Source organism: Anguilla anguilla, chromosome 2 (assembly GCF_013347855.1).
Source record: "Anguilla anguilla isolate fAngAng1 chromosome 2, fAngAng1.pri, whole genome shotgun sequence".
Lineage (NCBI taxonomy): Eukaryota > Metazoa > Chordata > Actinopteri > Anguilliformes > Anguillidae > Anguilla > Anguilla anguilla.
In genome coordinates, this window is record NC_049202.1 from 70,016,194 (window position 1) to 70,038,034 (window position 21,841).

General features: G+C 50.6%; 2 protein-coding genes across 4 annotated transcripts in view; both read right to left on the bottom strand.

Annotated features, from left to right (window-relative positions):
* Positions 1 to 21,841, bottom strand: part of LOC118221134 (testis-expressed protein 2-like) — a 53,530-nt gene that overhangs the window by 30,631 nt on the left and 1,058 nt on the right. For 2 of the 3 annotated variants that reach the window (XM_035405876.1, XM_035405874.1), the window contains exon 2: positions 21,222 to 21,309. The gene's annotated coding sequence lies outside the window, so the exon portion shown is untranslated. Of the gene's footprint in view, positions 1 to 9,648; positions 9,724 to 21,221; positions 21,310 to 21,841 lie in introns of those variants that run through there. The other variant, XM_035405875.1, reaches the window with a different exon arrangement.
* On the bottom strand, positions 13,598 to 14,850 carry LOC118220406 (keratin-associated protein 4-6-like). Its single transcript, XM_035404266.1, has 4 exons — positions 14,846 to 14,850; positions 14,592 to 14,654; positions 14,310 to 14,510; positions 13,598 to 14,216 (listed from the first exon to the last, which is right to left on the bottom strand). The coding sequence occupies exons 1-4, from the start codon at positions 14,848 to 14,850 to the stop codon at positions 13,598 to 13,600; spliced, it is 888 nt and encodes a 295-aa protein (XP_035260157.1).

Below are 21,841 nucleotides of genomic sequence, written 5' to 3' on the forward strand. Positions count from 1 at the left end.
AAGGTAAGGTAAGAGTTAATTAACCGCCTGCACACCGAGGAGCGAACAGAACATGTGACGTGTGCGTTCAAGAGCAGCAGGAGTCAGTTCTCGGAATTTTCAACAGCTTATTAACATTCTGCTTCGCTCTAAACGTGGAAACTGAGAGAGAAAGAAAGAGGAAAAATATGAGAGAGAGAGGAAAAAAAAACAACAAAAAAACAAAAACAAAGCAGGCTACTGAATATGCATTGGCGCCTCCAGACACCAAGCCGCTGCCGTGGAAACAACACCAGCGCCGGTAATGCAGGTGTAATGAATGCCAGAGCATGCACACACACACACACACACACCGGGACCGGGCCGCATCAACGGGCACCGTTAAAAAACACAGGGTCCCAGAAACGTTCGCCGCCCACCGGAGGGCAGGCAGGTGTTCGGATGACCTCGTCCGACGTCGCCCTCAAGGCTCGAGAACTTCACGCGTTTCATTGTCTTTACTTCTCACTTCATGCGCATTATCGTATGAAATGAAAACGTAAGTGACGAGGAGCCGATACCGGTTTTGTTTTCGCTACACCGAGCTAACCGATAAAACTGAGATGCATGCCACAGAAGGTCTTCTGTGACTCAATTTGTGACTGGGTAGGTGATGCAACCACTCATCATTATTGTTTTGCAGCACCTGCAAGGCAATTACCACACCATTTTTTACAAACCCCACATGAAACCAACAGCTTAAGCCTCTAATGCATAGCACATACAATTTTTTTTTTGAACAGTGCAAGCTAGTGCACCCAACAAACACCGAGCGTAATTTTATAACAGTAGAAACTTGGCAGAAGTGGAATTGTTGAAGTTATCACAGCACTAGTTTTGAAATAGGCACTCAAAGTAAGAGTCATCACCATGCATTCTCAGGCAAACTTATTCTTCTTGCCTTTACAACCTGGTAGCTTTATTGGAGGTTTAAAGTACAAAACATAACTTGGAGCCATAAAAATCATATGTTGTTTTTTATCAAGTTGCAGAACTTTTTTTATTCCATTTGATAGTTTAACATCGTTAACACAGCAGCTTGGATCTGTCCACCAAAATACCCCGCTGTTGCCACGGTTTTCTTCTGGTCAACGCGTACGGTTTGGTTTGACGCCGTTGTCCTGTTGCCATAGCGTCATTCTACTTTCGCCGCTATCGGGTTGCTTCAAACATGAAACGGTTGCCGATCGGTCATTTTTCATTGGCCGATGGATTTATTTCTCGTCGGCTCGGACGCTGATGCAAATCTAACAACATTTCTGCCTGGCAGGGACTGACTGAGCAGCAGCCTCCTAGCCGAAAAACAGGGACCCCTCTGCCCTGCTAGGACAACTCATCTTAAGCTCACTGTCCCTGAGGGAACGTTTGCAGTCGCGTTTCAGTTGCACGTTAATTTCTATGCTTAAAAAAGTGTGTGTGACCTATCGACACAGTGTAAATATGTACGCAGTTTTGGTTAAGCTAGAAAAATGCTCCAAAACCCTCATCTATAAAGAACTTGGGAGCAAAGCCTTATGGAAGGCAGCCACATATAATATTCAGAAAAAGAGAGCAGATCTTGCACAAAGAGAGAGTATGGGATTTGCCAACCCCAAAGCAACATACAGAAGGAGTAATGTCTTTCTGGTCTAGTTCACAAACTCAATATCCTTGCTTTAGTTGCTGAAGACAGAAATCTGTCATTTTGACTGTAATAAGCTCAAATGTATTCAAAGCCACAGGTCAGCAGAATGCACTCTTGCCTAATTATATTGTGACAAATTAATGGAAGTTGGTATACTGCTACACTGAGCACCAATGCAAATCAAACCTCACATTAAAAGACGCCTGCTGTAAGCTTAGAGCCTTAAGGACAGACTTGACCGGAAGAAATAATGGTAAAAAATTACCACGCTTGGAACATCATTAAATTAGATCAATGATAATCTAAGAGATACCGTCATTCAGAAATGGTTTATAAAGCGCATAAACCATTTATGAATATTTACGATGTCATTCATATGTGATGAATAAGCTTACACAGAATTATTAAATAATGGTGTCTCAGTCATTAAGGACAAAGTGTTTTAGCTGCAGCCACATGGTGCTCACCTAACAACCAATTAATAAAAAGACCTTCGGGGGCAGCTCCAGGTACTGTTAATCACTAATTCATTTTTCTGAATGACTGATAAATCCTTATACATGTTGCTATCTACACGGTACTCTTTGATTTTTTTTGCCGTTTGGATATTTAATGCTGTATTAATACATTGTTACGTTTTTCGTCATGAGTTTTTCCTTAACAACATTGCAATGGCAAACATCATACAGTACGTGGTACCTTTTCCAAAATGGAATAGGCTACTGGACCTTGCATATACAAATGAGATATTTTCACAGTGGTGGATGTTAAAATGGGCAGCTCTTAAGTCCTATTATTACTCAGTGTTAGGTTTGCATCTGAAATGTGGCTTTCAGTGTTTCCTTCATTTGAGTGGCTTAGTGTTTCCTGCATTTGAGTGGCTTAGTGTTTCCTGCATTTGAGTGTCTGAGATTGCGGGGAGTGGCTGGATAAACCTTTTACTTTCCATCTGCCAACACACAGTGCCATGAAAAAGTATTTGCCTCCTTCCTGATTTTTTCATGAAATAAATTAAATTAAGAGTTTAAAAAAAAAAAAGTGTTTTGGGTTTATTCAGGTTCCCTTTGTCCAATATTACATTTTGCCAAAGGATCTGAAACCATTCAGTGTGACAAATAAGTAAATCAGGAAGGGGGGGGGGGCGGTGATATAGTTTTTTACGGCACTGTACCAGGCTCAGTCAGGAGTCCGCCTTCATCCTGAGAATTGCATGATAAAAACTGGCATGCATAGATCATTTTTGTGGTTCACACGTTATTAATATTCCGCAATAAAAACAAACAACAGGGACTCCGAATTCACTGCTTCCTTTTTGTCTCCCATAAGCAGTAACCGCGTGCGCTCTCCTCAGATTCTGATCTGGTTGTTATCTGATGAGACGGAGATGCGAATTCCAACATGACTCCATTTCTAATTACTCAACAGTCCATTCTCTGTGGCAGATTGCTTCTAATTAACCACCAGCTGTGTGAGATGGCTTAATTTCGGGGAAGTCGACGTTCGTTCTCTCAGAAGAGATCGGAGCTCGGGCCAAACGTTCGTTACTCACGGGTCACGCGACGAAAAAAAAATCGGGACCTCGGCGATGTCTGAGACAGAATGCGAGTGGCCCCAGGCGTACAGTCGCTGCCTTGTTGGCCCTCTCTCCTCTCCGCCGACACGCACGCAATAAATCTCGCTTTGACGCCCGTGTTCGACGCTTTGTTTTGACTGGCCGGGGGAGCATGGTAAATGGTAAACGGACTGCATTTATATAGCGCTTTTATCCAAAGCGCTTTACAATTGATGCCTCTCATTCGCCAGAGCAGTTAGGGGTTAGGGGTTAGGCGTCTTGCTCAAGGACACTTCGACACGCCCAGGGCGGGGTTTGAACCGGCAACCCTCCGACTGCCAGACAACCGGTCTTACCTCCTGAGCTATGTCGCCCCAGTCATTAAGGACAAAGCACAACAGTCACGCGGCTTCTCTCGCCTTTAACCCAATCGGCCGGCAGAGCGCTCGGGCCGATGATGTCAGCGGACGCGGAGGACGGGACGCCCTCGGTCCTGCAGTTCGTTCCCCGTCTACCTCGGTCAGCGGCTCGCGTTCCGCAAGAGCACGGACCGCAGAGGGGGACGTACCAGAATGATGCACTCATTAATCTCCAATTAGAGCTCCATCGCTCTACAGCACGCTGCCTTTATCTCACACAGCAGCACGCCCCGGGGGGGAATGGTGTCGGATAACTGACCCGATCCTCCGTGCTTTTTGTGCAATTTGTGGGAATGTACAGGTAAATGTAAAGCTTATAGGCAAATAAATTTGTGTGAATTGCTACGAAAATTATTACGACAATCTAATGCTTTTTTGCTGCAATGAAAAGCAGTGATTGAGTTCACTAGTTACATTTAACTAGTGAACTCAACACTTGATATTGATGAGTAACTGAAAACTTTAATTCTAAATTACACTTGCAGTCAACCCGGGCTAACTGAATGCACAGCCAAGCACAACTTACACACCTTGTTTCACCGAATATGAGAAATGGCCATTTGGTGCGGACTGAACAGACCCAAATAATGTTTTCCATGCCGTGTCCTCACATGGCTGACGGGGCAGACAGGCCCGAGGAGCGCTCCGTGTGCGCTGACAGGAACCTTGGCCCCGGACCCAAATTACAGGCACCAATGGGCTCAAGATATCTGAGAGGAGGAGGAGCCACCCTGTCTGACCGAAGGCCGTCAGGCCCCACACTTCTCCTCGCTGAGCTCTGGGGGGGCCCCTAAGTAAAATTAGCGCTTGTGGAGCAGTGGATTTAAACAGGCAGGCAGCCAGAGAGCCCCCGCTCGGGGGGGGGGGGGGGGGGGGGGGTGGGGGGTGGGCTTCACACGTCAGCAGGAGGGGCTGAGGAGGACGCGACTCGCTCCTCGGGTGAATAACAAGACGTGACCTGGTTTCGGGACACGGGGGCTGATGGGAAGGTGGGCGTGCGTGCAGTCAGATGCATCGATAGAGCCGCCTGCAGGAAATGCGCTCCAAAGAGATGAAAGAGAGAGAGAGAAAGAGAGAGAGACAGAGAGAGACAGAAAGAGACAGAGACAGAGAGAGAGAGACAGAAAGAGACAGAGAGCCACAGAGACAGAGACAGAGAGACAGAAAGAGAGAGCCAGAGAGAGAGAGAGACAGAGAGAGACAGAGAGACAGAGAGAGAGCCAGAGAGACAGAAAGAGAGAGCCAGAGAGACAGAGACAGAGAGAGAGGGAGGGGGCAGCAAAGGCATAACTAACTGCCTCCAGGGAAGGGCAGGCTTCTGTTCTAACACCCAGGTAAACAGGGTCCGTTTCCCCACCCTGGCAATGCACAGATGAGTAGTGCATGGAGGAGGCTTTGTGCAAGTCCCCCTTATGCCCAAACACCAATGAGGACGGCTGAGGAACCACTCGGAGCATCTGCTTCAGGTGTACCAAAACTAGGCGCGGTCAGCTTCAGTCTCAAATCAAATCAGCCCAAGGGTAACAGCACACAGAAGGGCCTTCCGAAGAGCCAAAATGGCCGAACTGCATCAGGGGGATGGGGGAGGATGAGACAAACCTCTGATGAATTGGAAATGGAACGAAAGACTGAAAAAAAACAAACTGGCGTGCAAGGCCGACTCGGCTAGGGGAAAGTTTCGAAATCACAGGGATTTATTCATCAAAGACTTCACAGTAGTCCCCCCTGCCCCCCCCCCCCGCCCAACCTCTCACAATCAAAGAAAGAGAGCGCAAAAAAAACATCGATAAGTGTTTTTGAGGGAAGGCATCAGCAGATTTCGCTCAGGGATTGCGCACGCAACCTTGACACGATGGCCCAAACGCAGCCGCCCCGCCCTGTCTCACCCCGCCCCGCCCGCGGCCTCGTCCAGGCTGCCCAATCAGCACTCGCTTCCCCACGGGATGACTTCTGCGCCTTCCCAAGAGAGCAGGGACGATCCCCATCCAGAACCACACTGGGCACAATGCACGTCTTTAACTTTCAGATTTATAAAGAGCGTTTACGGATCTTGGCTATGTCTCCATTTACACTCACAGTGTTCAATGCCATAAGTGAGGAAATCGGGCTGTTTCGGTGTTAATTGGTGCACACGGGCAGAAAGACTCTTGGTGGTTTCTAACACCAGTCAGGAGACGGTGTTCAGATCCAATGAAATGCTCAGACAGTTGTTTTGCAAAAATGTTTTAATCAGAAGAAAGTTTCTTCATTTGCCCAATAATATAAAAAGAGCACAGGCCTTTAATGATAAACTACATTTCCCAACTGCATTTCAGGAAACCGTGTTTGATCAACCGAGCTTTCTGTTCCTTCAGTTCAAACTTCAAAACCGTACTCAAGTGCACGTAAAGATAAGCATTCATATTCAGAAGCGCATGATATGCAGGATCAAAATGGTTCTCAGATCCGTCCGGTCTGAAAGACAGAAACGACCGTCAACGCGTCCGCGTGCGTCTCCGGCTGTTTGAGAACACATCACCCAGTTGCCATGCCAACAGCAGCCTCCCCCCCCCCCCCCTTTCCAGTTTTTGCTCTGCCCATCAAGAACTTGTTGTTAAGGCAACGCTGTCGTTTGTTAAGCACCGCACTGCCGACGGAGCGCGTAATGAAGCTCACTCGTAGATTCTAAATTCGTTCGCCGGGAGGCGGGGTAACGAGTGGGCGGCGTCCCGCCGGAGTCACCCCAGGACACGGGGGGGGGGGGGGGGGGGTGAAGATGAGGACAGGGTCATTAGCCCCGGACTCTAAAATAAGCACAGCCTTAAACAGGGGGGGCCGGGATAACCTGCTTAGACGGGCTAAGCCCGCGTCTGCCAGACTCTCCCTACCCCCCTAGAGCCAGGCTAGGACATCATCACCGTCATGCAGACAGAGACAGCGCTGAAATGGAAAAAAAATATATAACACATTTATAATACATCTACAGAACTGTCACGGGAGCTCATACCCAGGTCTGTAAATGAATTACGTCCAGCCGAATCAGAGCGTGCAGCCAGGTATAGATGCGATTCGCGAGTTCTACCCTCTGCATGCGGTAACAGCCTGACCTCCACTAGCCCCGCGTGGGACGGAGTCATTCCACAGGCCAGGGTCAGCGCCATTACTGTACTACCTGCTGCTTGTTAATGCAGCCCACGTTCTCCCGCTCAGACAAAACTCCTGACGCCTGCCTGCCTGCCTGTCTGCCCACCACAGGCCGACACCACAGCCCCTCTCCCACACCATCAGCTCCAGCATCAGTTTCAGCTACGGAAACGCCCACGCCGTTTTTAAAAAAAAAAGAATCGGACGGTTTTCTTGAGCAACTGCCGTTTACTGGCCACGGAGGTGAGACAGCACATTTGTTAAAGGAGAGAAGAAAAAAAAAAAAAGCAGGAAGAGAGTACAAATCGAATCAGCTCAGGCTATCCTATCGAATGCACCGAGCAAACGCACAATGCAAACTCACATTACACTGCCAGCCAGCCAGCCAGTGAACAACCCGGGGCAAATGTAAAATGTGGAGTAATAATCTGTCCAATTATGTGCAGTAAGAGGCTCGGGGTCCGCTGGGTATGGAAACGACTTTGTGGCAACAGCGCTGACACACACGCACACAGGCAGGGAGAAGAAAAAGGGGATTACTATGCACCAGGATGGGCGGGGGGGAGGGGGGTGAAAAAGAGTCTAAGGCTTTCACTAACACCTTTTACCACTGGATTTACAAAGACTGACTGAGTGCCAGGTGGAGGAGGAGGAGAGAGAGAGATGAGATTTTAAAAAATGCCATTTGGACTTCTGAAACCTGTTCATTGGAGTAATTCAGTAACTTTCACAGCTGATTAGAGACTCACTCAGAATGGGGGCAGGCAACTGTTAAAATAAAAAAAATAAGAGAGAGGCAACAGTTGGACATTTCACTGCCTGTTCAGTCTGAGTTCTGCCCCCTTGGAATGTATGGCATCCCCACCATGACAAAAAATACTTTGCATTCCCTTTTCGTAATAAAACAGTGACATCCATTTACGGTGAAGTGCAAGCAAATCGCACGCCTGGAAAACAACTCCAAGCTAACTTACAGCACAGGGCGCGGAAGACGGGAAACCAAAACACGGAAAACGGAAAAGGCGGGGAAAAAAATAACGACCTGGGCCTTCCTGACGGCGGAGGCCACGCCCACAGACGGGCGTACTCACAACCCCCTGAAAAACAGAGAGGAACCTCGCGTGCCCGTCTCCTGGCACAGCCGCGCTCGTGCCCGTCAGCAGCGTGCCGTCAGGCTGTCTGAGCGCCGATGGAGTCAACAAACAGGAATCCGGGGGGGGGGGGAGGGGCTAGGGGGCACAAAGGGCCACCCACACCTCGGCAGCCAGAAGCGTTTGAAACGGGCACTAGAACAGACTGACGCCGTTTTCCGACTCCACTCTGAAAGCGCTCATCGGCCACCGCGTACCGAAAAGCACGATGCCCAGCCCAGCTCCGATTCCTCTCAGAACGGGGGATCTGCTGCACACCACTGCCAGGTGGCCGGCATCCTCACACAGACTCTGGCAACCCCGGAGACCAAGGAGAACAAGCATCTCGGTTCCTGGTGACAGACAGCTTGTTGCAGGGCCCCGTGTGGCTGTATGAGCCGCGTGGGCGTCGACAGCTGGGATTACGGTCCAGAGAGTGGTTTCCCCAGACGGGCCAGGGCATGAGACCCCACAGAAGCCCTGACAGGTGGGTCAGCACGGGTCAGCCTGTCAGTGGCCCTAGGCTCAAAGCCCCCCCCCCCCCCCCCCTAATTGGCTTCTTTAGCGGGAAGGAAAGCCACTGCCAAGCACACGTCAGCCAGGCAAGGTGAGAGCCCCCCCCCCCAACATAGTACAAAGGGAGCAGTTACTAGCTTCCTGTCACTCTGTCCTCGCTCTCCTCCTCCTCCTCCTCCTCCTCCAGGCTGGGGCCTGGGACAGACCAGACCCTGATGACCCACTCAGTGACCGTCTGCTCTGACACCCGGGGGGAGACACGCTTGCTCTGTGTCATCCAATCACATCTTCTGCTGGTCATGTTTGATTAAAACAGCAGCCAAACCTACAACCTACACCCAATAATGACATATTTTAAAAGACAGTGAGCAGCTTGAAATTAGTTTTTTAAATTTACAAAGTAACAAGTCACTAAGAACTTCAAAAAGTATTTTCCACACTGTTGTAACTAATGTGAGGCCCAGGCACTGATGTTCACAGTTACATGCAATTTAGGCAGCCTATTTTCAGACAAATATGCAACACCAATTACCAAAAAGGAAATCTTATTGCCTATTAATATTTTACATCTGCATATCAACAGTTTAAAAATCAGTCATCACAAATAAGTAGAACAGCTCTAACAGCATATACTGACCCTTATAAGGACGTGCTACCATTTTATTTTGTACAGGGACCGTGGTAACAGAGATTTAATCCAGATGGCAGTACGAACCAGAGATGCTTTTAAATGCATCTACAGAGTGATCTCACGTCCCTGCAGCCAAAACAAGCCAGAAATGAACGTCCTGTGGAAATAACGGATAGACAGAAAGGGCTGTGAAAGATCAGCTTAACGCTGCGCGAAGGTTATGAAGCAAGCAGACGGAACCAAACGGTAAAGGAGCAGCTCGATGTCAATCACTCAGTCAATTAGCGAATCAACCGGTTCATCGATCGATCAAACGGAGACGCGACTCCGCGAAATAACAGCCACACAGAAGAGCGCAGACGAGAAATTCAGGGTAATAAACAGCATGAGGCGTGACGGGGAGGAGATGAGCCGGCGACATAAAGAGATGAGATTTTAAACAGAACGGCCTCTACAAAAAATATTACAGGAGTAAAAAAAAAAAAAAAAAAATACAGACAGCTTTTTGAAAAGGTAAAAGCCGTACGATAAATCTGATGCGGTAATATACCGTCCCGTAAAAGCTACCCACACAACAGCGGAAAAAACAAAACAAAACACCCCTGAGGTGAGGAGGAGAGATTTGCATTACCCACCTCGGCTCCCACAGGCAATCAAAAGCGAAGTATTACGAGCGAAGCCAGCGTGTCTTCTGGTAAAGGAAAACAAATCTGGGAAGAGACGGAGGAGGGAGGGCCCGGGACGGGGGTTTTCCGGGCTCCATGCGGTCAGGCCCAGCCCCCGTGGAAACTCCAGACAAGGGGGGAAACGACGTTTTTTTTTTTCAAAAACATCTCTCGCAGATACGTTACTCCAATGTTACACAACCACATTCAAAAAAGAGAACCGTGACGGAATACTCCAAAAAATAAACAACAGCGTACGGACAAAAACCAATAAAAAAAAAAAAAAACACAAGAACACTGAAGATAAAATACCACCATTACGCCACTGTGTTTTGGAACACAGCGCTGAGTGAACAGTATTACAAAAACAGGGGAAGTTAATTGCACTTTCCACATTCTGTGCTTTTTTACTTTCTTTTCAAAAGTACAATATGAATATTGTTTATATTGGGGAGAGGGAGGGATTACACAGATTAAGAAGCCCACTACCGTGGTGTCATAAGGGGTGTGCAATGGCACCATGGTCCTGTTGACAGCAGTTCTCTATGTGGCTGATGTATTGTTATGGATTGGCTGGCCTGATTTCGAAATCTTGTTTTTTGGTTGTATGGATTTGAAATAAATTGTGAAATATGAAAACACAGACCTTCTTTGATAACTACGGAACTGTGCAGCATTCAGTTCCTTGTGGCACTTGCATTCTCAACCCACTGAAAAACCCCACGATTGACTGCTAGTCGATTGCTAGCCTAGAAGGTAAACAGCCTGACAGGAAATGACACGCAGCTAGGCACACAATCCATCACCTCCATCTTCCTTTCAATTGTCTGACCGAAAATCACGTGAACGTGAACGAGCAGGATGGCTGAGCTGTGACGTATCCCAGAGAAAACTAACGACCCAACATCGCTGGAAAGCAAGGACACTCTTCATCACTCTAACAGTAAAACACTAATCTCAACCTGCACATTCATTCCACACATATTCACTGAATAAAGAGCAAAATAACTTTGTACTGTGAGGCTGTGTTCACTGAATGCGGAGAAAGACAACAGCACTACATGACTGTATTAACGCTCCTCTAATTTTGTAAAGTTGACCTGGACAGACTCAATAAGGACCTCAACCTGCAGCAGGATGAGGGCCTGTCCTGCTGGAATTTGGGGGGGGGGGGGGGGGGGGGGGGGGAAGAAGTTTGGGGGGGTGCGCAGAACCAGGAGGAGCGGGGCGTGTGGATTATTTGCGCCAGGGTGTTCTGGCGCGCTGACAGCACGGGGCGGCTTGTTGCTGACTGAAAAGGGGGATGCTGGCAGCTGCCAGGGCTCTCAGACAGAGAGAGCGAGGACGGGAAGAGAGCTGGGAGCAGGAGGGGAACGCCCATCACACAGAGACAGCTACAGGCATCACACAGAGACAGCTACAGGCTTTTACACAGAGACAGCTACAGGAAGGGGAGCGCCCATCACACAGAGACAGCTACAGGCCCTCACACAGAGACAGCTACAGGCTATCACACAGAGACAGCTACAGGCCCTCACACAGAGACAGCTACAGGCCCTTACACAGAGACAGCTACAGGCCCATCACACAGAGACAGCTACAGGAAGGGGAGCGCCCATCACACAGAGACAGCTACAGGCTATCACACAGAGACAGCTACAGGCCCGTCACACAGAGACAGCTACAGGCCCGTCACACAGAGACAACTACAGCCCATCACACAGAGACAGCTACAGGCCCTCACACAGAGACAGCTACAGGCCGTCAGACAGAGACAGCTACAGGCCGTCACACAGAGACAGCTACAGCCCATCACACAGAGACAGCTACAGGCCCTCACACAGAGACAACTACAGCCCATCACACAGAGACAGCTACAGGCCGTCACACAGAGACAGCTACAGGAGAGGAACAGGCGTCACACAGAGACAGCTACAGGCCCATCACACAGAGGCAGCTACAGGAAGGGGAATGGGCATCACACAGAGACAGCTACAGGGCTGCCACTGGAACCTCTGCTTTTAGCTGCAGCAGCTCTGACACATACGCACACACACACAAATACAAACACACACAAACACACAAATTCCCCTTATTATAATACATTGTTTTATGTAGCCATTTTCCGATAATGCAATCCACTCTGCGAGCTCCTCTCCATGGGCGCTTATGCAGAGTTCCTGGCAGGCGGAGGCCGCCGCACAGCGACCAGGTCAGACGAGTCTGGCTCTCTCAGCACAGACAAGGACGGCTGCAGTACCACAGAGGCCCCCGGCAGGCTGCTCTGGACAGCTCCTGCACTCACTCACTCACTCAGCAGAAGCACCGGGAAGACCCGCTTTCTACAGCTTCCGTTCAGCAGCTGCCTGGAGAGATCTGTGATTTCCAAAGCCCAAGCGATCGGGCAACGCAGTCTCTCATACATGACGGGTAAAAGGGAGGAGGAGCTGCTCTCCCCCACCTGGGAGAGGAGTGTGTGTGTGCTGCAGGTGCCCGTGTGTGTGTGTGTGTGTGTGTCCTGTGCCATCCGTCTCTCCAAACAGCAACCGGTCCTCAGAGGACCGTCAGCTCAAGGAGAGTACCCACTCAGGGGCGCAAAGGCCCTCTCACACAGAGCAAACACCACGGCAGCCAAATATCAAACCGAAGGGGACAAAATGCCCGTCAAGTCAACGCATCACATCAGGAAACGCGTCGCACCAGAGGGGAACCAACGGACACAATCTGTAAAGTTCACTTTTTTTTCCAGTTTGACTGCCCTTGTGAACTTCCTTGCGGTAGGCCTCGAGGTCTCCCTGCGCCTCGGACACGCTCTCGTTATCACTGAACGAGCCGCGCGGCGCAGACAACGCCGCCGACAAACTGCTGCTCTCGCGGCGCTCGGCTCCGGTTTCCCGTCACACGCACACACCGCGCTGAACACCGCCGTCCGACAGGCCGATCTCCCTGCGCTCAGAGAGAGCCAGCAGGAACTCAACACTCAGAGCCTGTGTGTGAGCGTGCGTGCTCGTGAGTGTGTGTGTGTGTGCGTGTGTGTGTGTAGATTTGTGTATGCACGTGTGTGCATGTGTATGTGTATGTGTGCGTGTGAGTGTGTGTGTGTGTGCGTGTAGATTTGTGTATGCGCGTGTGTGCATGTGTATGTATGCGTGTGCGTGGGCGTGCGAGTGTGTGTGTGTGTGTGTGTGTGCATGCGTGCGTGTGTAGGTGTGTGTGTGCGTGTGCTTGTGTCTGAGTGTGTGTGCATTTGTGTGTGTGCGCGTGTGTGGGTTTGTGCGCGTGCATGAGCCTGTGTGTAGACGTGTGTGTGTGTGCGCGTGTGTACGCTTGTGTGTGTGTGTGTGTGTGTGCTTGTGTCTGAGTGTGTGTGTGTGTGTGCTTGTGTCTGAGTGTGTGTGCATTTGTGTGCGTGTGCGCGTGTGTGGGTTGGGTGTAGGATGTTCAGACTTAATTGCCGATACCGTTAGGAGATGTCATGCCCCAGTGAATGCGTCTGAAAGGTACGATTACAGAGAAGGTAATCAAGATTCACCTCCTGGAGACCAGTAGCTCATCCGTAATTCATCATCTGTAAGGGGATGTGTGTCAACTGAGGATCGTTCGACTAAACTAACTACAGGATTACCGTATTACAATAGAGATCCTTGAGCTATCAGTTCTGTTCATTAATTTATTAAAATGTGCTCCTACTCACGCTGGCACAGTTAGTGTGAAATCAACAAAGAAACATAATCATATATTTAAAAAAATACATTTGGTGAATCATACATCTGTTGCTCATATGAATACACTATGTCCCTGAGACTGATTATAGACGTGAGAATTTCAGTCATATGGAATCTAGGGCGTCAGGTGCAGGCAGAGTATGCAGGCTGTAATCACCAAGCAGGCAGCAGGCCAGACTGCAGCACAGACTGGATCACAGACTCAGGCAGCAGGCCAGACTGCAGCACAGACTGGAGCACAGACTCAGGCAGCAGGCCAGTCTACAGCACAGACTCAGGCAGCAAGCCAGACTGGAGCACAGACTCAGGCAGTAGGCCAGACTGGAGCACAGACTGGAGCACAGACTCAGGCAGTAGGCCAGACTGCAGCACAGACTGGAGCACAGACTCAGGCAGCAGGCCAGTCTGGAGCACAGACTGGAGCACAGACTCAGGCAGCAGGCCAGTCTGGAGCACAGACTGGAGCACAGACTCAGGCAGCAGGCCAGACTGGAGCACAGACTCAGGCAGTAGGCCAGACTGGAGCACAGACTGGAGCACAGACTCAGGCAGCAGGCCAGACTGGAGCACAGACTGGAGCACAGACTCAGGCAGCAGGCCAGACTGGAGCACAGACTCAGGCAGTAGGCCAGACTGGAGCACAGACTGGAGCACAGACTCAGGCAGCAGGCCAGTCTGCAGCACAGTCTGGAACACAGACTCAGGCAGCAGGCCAGTCTGCAGCACAGTCTGGAACACAGACTCAGGCAGCAGGCTCGTCTGCAGCACAGTCTGGAGCACAGACTCAGGCAGCAGGCCAGTCTGCAGCACAGTCTGGAGCACAGACTCAGGCAGCAGGCCAGTCTGGAGCACAGACTGGAGCACAGACTCAGGCAGCAGGCCAGTCTGGAGCACAGACTGGATCACAGACTCAGGCAGCAGGCCAGTCTACAGCACAGACTCAGGCAGCAGGCCAGTCTGCAGCACAGTCTGGAACACAGACTCAGGCAGCAGGCCAGTCTGCAGCACAGTCTGGAACACAGACTCAGGCAGCAGGCCAGTCTGCAGCACAGTCTGGAGCACAGACTCAGGCAGCAGGCCAGTCTGCAGCACAGTCTGGAGCACAGACTCAGGCAGCAGGCCAGTCTGGAGCACAGACTGGAGCACAGACTCAGGCAGCAGGCCAGTCTGGAGCACAGACTGGATCACAGACTCAGGCAGCAGGCCAGTCTACAGCACAGACTCAGGCAGCAGGCCAGTCTGCAGCACAGTCTGGAACACAGACTCAGGCAGCAGGCCAGGATGGATTCAGTACAGCAACTCCTGTCAGTAAGTGGATATAAAGCCCGCCTGCAGCCTTATCACACATGCACACACACATACACGCACACAGACACACACACACACACACACACACACACAGACACACACACAAGCGCGCGCACACACACACATACTCACACCTCATCATCCCTCAGCACACAGCTGACCTCCCTGCCCCCCCCCCCCCATCCGATACACTTCCTGGGCAGCTAAATGAACGCTTGAATTCCACACAACGTCCGGCCGTTTCTCCGGGCCACCTCCGCGTGCCAGATCACTGATTGGCTCGCTTATCCGCCTGCGGTAATTGTGTTTTCCTGCCACTGCCGTCTGCGGGGGGAGGGGGGGGGGGGGGCGGTGGCAGACACTGCTGAGGAAACAGAGGCCAGGCGACAAGGGGAGGGGGGGGGGCAGGCTCGGTCGCTAAGGAGGGAGATTACAAGCGCAGCCTGCGATGTAAGCAGCCTTGGCATTGCGGATACAAACACAGGCTGGGCCGTCACTGATGGCGGCTGATTCCGGAATGGTCTGTGAAAGTTCCGTCACAATCACTTATTTTGGTCACTTCTACATTTTGCTCCTCTCAGCAACGCACCGCTGAGAGTGCTAGCCCTCCTGTAGTACTCTGTGCTCTGCAGTGCTGAAAATAGCCTGGATCGTGGCCCACGTGCGCGCGAGCCAGCCGCAGCGCAGCGTGCGTCCAGGAGGTGCGGATGGCACAGCGGTGACATCACAGGAGAAAAGGCGGAGAAAGTTACGCAGGCCAACGATTCTGGAAAACGGGCGGAGCCAACAGTGCTGGATACAGCCGAAGCATGACAGCCGGAAATAACCCGAAATCACCAGTTACGGATACGACAGGAATTAACACGCGGATGTCGCTGAAATTATAAACAGTGACCGAAACAGTCTCCTTACAAGACATCACAAAAACAAAACTCACAATCTGATAAGGGCATGGCAGCTCGCAGCTTCGCTACATAGCCACTGTGGCCCGCAGTCCCATAGTAAAACACGCGGTAAACATTTCAAACTTCTTTTCCCCCGAAACGCAGAACCTGAAGCGCCATCCCGTCACACGGAACGTCTTCGCCTACGTTTTTAAACGCGGACGCAGTTCGGCTCGTCATCACTTGAATTCAGTTACGTCGCTCGCGTTCGACACCAGAATCCTTGCCAAGGTAGCAAGGCCGATGTGTCAGAGAGCGGTTACCAATGGTCTCCGACCGCCTGGCGTTTCGTTCTGACGGAAGACTCGAGCTAAGGCGGCCATTTTCTTAACAGGGCAGGAGAGGAGGCTCCCAGTCACGCCCGTTTCCCGGTCACCGCGCGAGAAACGGCGGCTTTTCAAACGTAAAGAGACGCGCGGAGGCCCTGGAGGGGCTAAATGTCACCGGGCTGGTGAACGCCGCGGTAATGCCGCGGGGAAGAAGAAAAAAAAAAGAGGAGGCTTGTCATATTTCGTCGCCGTCCTCTGACCTTCCCTGCCGCGGACCTGCAGGACACACCGGGCCGCTCGACTCCCCGCATTTGCACAGTGTGACCTGCTGGACGCCAGCTCATCCAGAACAGTCTGAGAGGAGACCATTTGCTGCTTTTGGCCGGTCCTGTCTCAGGCAGCACGTGTGTCACGCAGCGGCAGCAGTGGATGACTAAACAAGCTTTCACACTAAACAGGCCCCCCCCCCCCCCCTCCTCTTTTGGGCTGAACTGGTTTTCCCGAGAAGGCTACATTTCGTAGCCCTGTATCTCTGACACGCCTGTCACTCAGATTGCATCACCGAGCGCACTCCCGAGTCTCCAGACAGGTAAAAAAAAAACGGCCCATTCGTCACGCCGTCGCCAGGCGTCACCGAGCTAGAAGGGCCAACGAAAACGAGGCGAAGAAAACGAGCGCCAAAGCTAACGGTCCGACCCTTCGAGCAGGATGTGGTTGAGCGCCTGCGACGCACAGGAAGGAGCCTTAAAGCGGCAGTAGGCCCCACACAGACGCACAGCTCTCTGGCGGACTCTGAGAGAGGAGCTACGTAGCCCGCGGTGGGAGATGGGAATAAATGCCTGCAGTGATCGTACGAAAAGTTCATCCCTGTGTGTGTCTCAAATCACCCAACAGGCGGCACTGTCTGCACACTGCACAGCTACAGGCCCCGTCTGCGTCTGCACACTGCACAGCTACAGGCCCCGTCTGCGTCTGCACACGACACAGCTACAGGCCCCGTCTGCGTCTGCACACTGCACAGCTACAGGCCCCGTCTGCGTCTGCACACTGCACAGCTACAGGCCCCGTCTGCGTCTGCACACTGCACAGCTACAGGCCCCGTCTGCACACCACAGTCACATCAGCCCTGCAACAGGCAGAGGAGGACTCGGATGAATGCGCTTTGGGTGTGAATTCCCTGAATAAGTGAGATACACACATTCCGCATCTCTGAGAGAGTCATGGAGGCGGAGTCAGGAAACGGTCACGGACAGGTGTCAGGTGGGAACAATTAGGCTAATTAAGACGGTGCTTTTTTCTCTCTAATGAACTGTGCGTGCAGTCTGGCGACAATCAGCCGTCACCTGTGACAGCTCACTCTTCCTTGTCTCCCTGCCGCTGCCACTATTTCCATTGTGTGGGTTGCCAAGGCCGCGACCTTTTCGTCAATTACAGGTTATCTGCAGTCCCGCGCGTGAGCACAAGCCTGTTTCCCTACATGCAGTGAGGGGGGGGTACTGAAACAGCTATGAAAACCCCCCTGTGTTTACTGGAGGCTAACCGTTCAGCACAGATTCAGGCACAGAGACCTGTACGACAGAGACACACACCTGTGCCATACCCGTTTCACACTGAACTGTGCGCAAATGAGAGTATAGCCAAAGTAGCAAAATGGCCACGGATGTGTCTCACAGCCAAAAATATCCCTGCACAATGCATTGTGGGTAGATCCGCCCATACAGTCATTTCTGCTGCTCTTCATTTCTCCCCAAAATGAACTTTCACTCCTCATTGTTTCAGGGCTCGTGCCTACATTTAATTTAGAATAAATCCACATTAAAACTGCAATGAAAAATGACCATGTGTCTGGTGGGGTCACGTGTCCAAAAAAAAATCTATCACTTATATTTTATCTCTTATCAGGTCAAAAACTAAACATGTCAACCTCTGGTGTGAATACATGTTACTGTTTCTCTCTCAATAGCTTACATTTTTTTATATTATGTCCAAAGGGCGTGAAAGGACAAAAAGAAATTCTCCAATAAACCACAGAAGAACCAACATGGAATGAAAATTTGCTAAACACATTAACCCATCTTATCACAAAGCCACTTTCCTTTTCAACTTAGACAGCACCATATAGGCTACATATTTACCCTGAGTTAATTTAAAGTTAACAACTGAATACACAGAAATCACCACATTTCGGAGTTCTTAGACAAACCAGACGCATGCCTGTCTCTTAAGGCTATCCTATGGTGCTGCAAAATGACAAAAAAAAATACTACTCAACTGATGCCCCTCTGCAGCTTGGTAAGGTTGCTGAAATACAGTTGCAACAAGGCAAAAATGACAAGACTGAAAAGCAACAAAAATGGCAGCAGTGTCTGACACAGTGGAGTGATGTTCAAACAAGCTGGGCTTGTAACCAGAAGGTTGCTGGTTTGGGTTAGGGTTAGGGTTAAATGTACTTCATCCCTTGTACTAATTAGCCCCAGTTTCCTGACATGTATAATATGTAGTGTACAGAATGGAAAAGGCTATGCAAATAGCTGGGTAAGAGAATTAGTTCAGTAAAAAAAAAAAAAGAATAACAATAGAACAACCCGGTGGCCAACTCTGTAGACCTTAGTGTTAACATATGTGTGTGTCTGTGAGAGAGAGAGAGAGAGAGAGAGAGAGGTCGAGAGAGAACGAGAGAACGAGAGAGCGAGAAAGCGAGAAAGCGAGAGAGCGAGAGAGAGAGAGAGATGCTATCAACTACCAAAGACAACCCAGATAATTACTGCCCTAGCAGCCTTCTGAACAGAAAGGGCTGAGTGCTTGAGGGTAAGAGACAGGGAAACAATGCAGCTGTGCGCTGATTCTACATCAGCAGGAATATGAGAGGCCCGGCTCCCAAGGGGAGATTCATATCCCGTATTTGGCTGTAGCAAGACATGGAGGCCACGTTTCCACCGATCCTCCTTCATTTCAGACCAGCTACGGTACATCTGAGGCAAGTCCGAAGTGCTTCACACAGCCAGCGTGTACGCACCAGATCCAAACTAGCTTCGGCCCAAGCCTCTGGTGATCCTGCGTATCTCAGAAGGTGTCTTTCAACAACGTTGGGTTACTCCCAGCTACTGTACGTCACATGCCCCCCCCCCCCCCCATATCAATAACAGTTGCTGTTTAAATATAATTCACGGTCCTCCGAGCTGCACACCAGATCCACACACATCGGCCCTTCAGATCAGCTTTGTTCTCGGTGTTCTTTTCATTATGCCCCGCCCACAACAGGCATGGCAAAAGCAGAAGCATCAGGATTCATTCTTCATCACAAACCACCAAGCTAATATTTACATGATTTTAACTTGAACCTCGCCCGTTAAAATTCAGACAAAAAAAGTAGCAGGAAGCTCTGAGAAGATGCTCCGGAGTGAGCAGCGCTTGAGCAGCAGGTAGGACACTAATCGGCTGAAACGGTGACAGATCAGGCGAACCGATGGGTGAGGGGCGAAAGACAGGAGACAAGCAGACCGGGCGGACACACCGCACCTGTGACATACAGGGAAGAGCAGGCACAATGTTCCAGGATAGAGACCGCCTCTATGATCTAACAAACAGAGAGGGAAAAATGCTCCCAAAAAGACGAACGCACAGCTGGGACTCCACACCTCAGCCTTCCACCCCGCACTGCGAGCCACACCCCCGAGAAGACCTCATAGGGCTCGGGGTGCTTCCGTCTCACAGGAAAATAACGTCTGTGATCAGGGCCATATTCGGGTGGGCTGGTAGAAATAATAGGAGGACAACTCAGGCGCAGTGGCGAGACTAGGGCTGGTGTCACCTAGTGCGGTCGACCGGGGGGTGGGGGGGGGTGGGGGGGTTCGGGGGGGGTGCTGGCAGGTGTGGACACGAGGAATTGCGTGTTATGCATTCAAATGACAACGCGCTTATCGTCACAGTAATACCGCTAATTGAATCAACCGGCAGAGACCGTTTTCTTTTTTTTCTTTTTTCTTAACTTTTGATTGGGTGGGCAAGACGCACGTTTGGGTGGGCCACCCTTTGCCCACAGCCACCGCCGGCCGTGGCCGTGATGGACGCAGAGCTGTGAGAACACACATTACATTACATTACATTACAGGCATTTGGCAGACGCTCTTATCCAGAGCGACATACAACAAAGTGTATAACCATAACCAGGAACAAGTATGACGAAACCCCTAGAGAGAAGGGGGGAACGGAGGGGAACATGGCCGCTGGTAACAGGCTGAGTGTTTACCCAGGTTACCTGCTTTTACCCCGGGGCGTCACGGCGACCGGAACAGTCGAGTTCCCAGGATTCCTTTGCATGTCAATCAAAAGCCAGGGAGAGCACCAACAACCCTGTATGTGTGTGTCCCTGGCTGGCCCAAGGGCAGCTCTGAAGCTCTACTTGCAGGCCTTCAGTAGGCCCCTCTGCACTGTTAAAACACGCGCACTCAGCAGCAGCAGAAGCAGCAGCAGCAGGAGCAGGAGCAGGAGCAGAAGCAGGAGCAGCAGCAGGAGCAGAAGCAGGAGCAGCAGCAGGAGCAGGAGCAGGAGCAGGAGCAGGAGCAGGAGCAGAAGCAGGAGCAGAGACAGCAGCAGCACCAGCAGCAGCAGTCAGTGGTTTACACAAAGCCCAGTCCTCCACACGGTCAATTTGTTTAAAGAAAACTGTCAGAGTGTCCAAACCGCATGGCTTTTTTGACTTGTAAATTACCGACCCGAAATGGCTCCCTCTAATGCGCCCGCCCCAGTCTGAGCATCTCATCTGAGCACCGAGGTCTTCCACACAATGTCGTCTTGGCACCGAGAGCCAGAGAAGGAGAAAAGAGAACTGCAGTAGCAACTGCGGCTGCACTTGGGCTCCAGACACGTTACGTCACGAATCCTGGCACCTGCAGCCGTTCTCTTTAAACTGAACTCCACAGTAACGCCTTGCATCCGTGAGACTGAGACCCGTTTCTGAATCCCAGCGACCGACAGAAACCTGATCGAATGGGGCAAAGGGGACAAACAAATGTGCACTCACTTCAGTGGCAACTGCTAATAATACATTTTGCGTCATTGTTGTTCTCTGCAGAGCCTCAGATTCGGCCACCTGACACCTTCCTCCCAGACGCCATCATTCGACAACTTCATATGGTTTCGGTGCTGCTGGCTCAACATTGTTATGGAGGGGTCGGGGTGGGAGGGTGGGGGTTGGTCGTGGAGAGCAGATCAGTTCTCCCTCTCCCCCACCGAGGTCAGCCATGTCACCAAGGCACCGATCAATACCAGTTCAGATCCGCTTCCCAACCGCTTACCTTGAGTCTTCAGTGCCATTCAATCTCCCTCTGCCTCAGTGTCTGCATCGGGCCACAAGGACTCCGGCGCGACAGACCCCTCAGCTGCCTGGTGGAGGAGAAACGGCGGCCATGTTGAGCCAGGATGGCACGCAGATACACAAAGACGCAAACACACACTGTGTTAAGCGTTGGAGTTGCCATGCTCCCATTTCATTCAGACACGGCTGGCAGCAATGAATGAAAATAATATCCAAATGATGCTCACAAAATTCTGTAACATTTTTCTTTGTGTGTCTGTGTCTTTTTTTTTTTTTTTTTTTTTTTTAAGAAGGCAACTTGCCAAATGTATGTCTCTCAGTCCTTGTTTTAGAAAGGTCCAAGACAATGTGATGGACTATGCCCTGTTCAGATTGGGTAAGGCATGGCAGTTACATGCAAATGTGGGTTTGGTTTGCATGGATTAAAAGTACAGAGTTCTCTAGCCTTGCCTGTGCTCATTGCAAACGGCTGTAAACCAGTTTTCAGATTAAGTTTACACAGGATAACTAATTTTGTCCGGTATTGAACCCACTGAAAAATGCTGCTACTTGTTAGAAATACTGCGCATAATTATTTTCCCAACACCTTTCATTACTGCA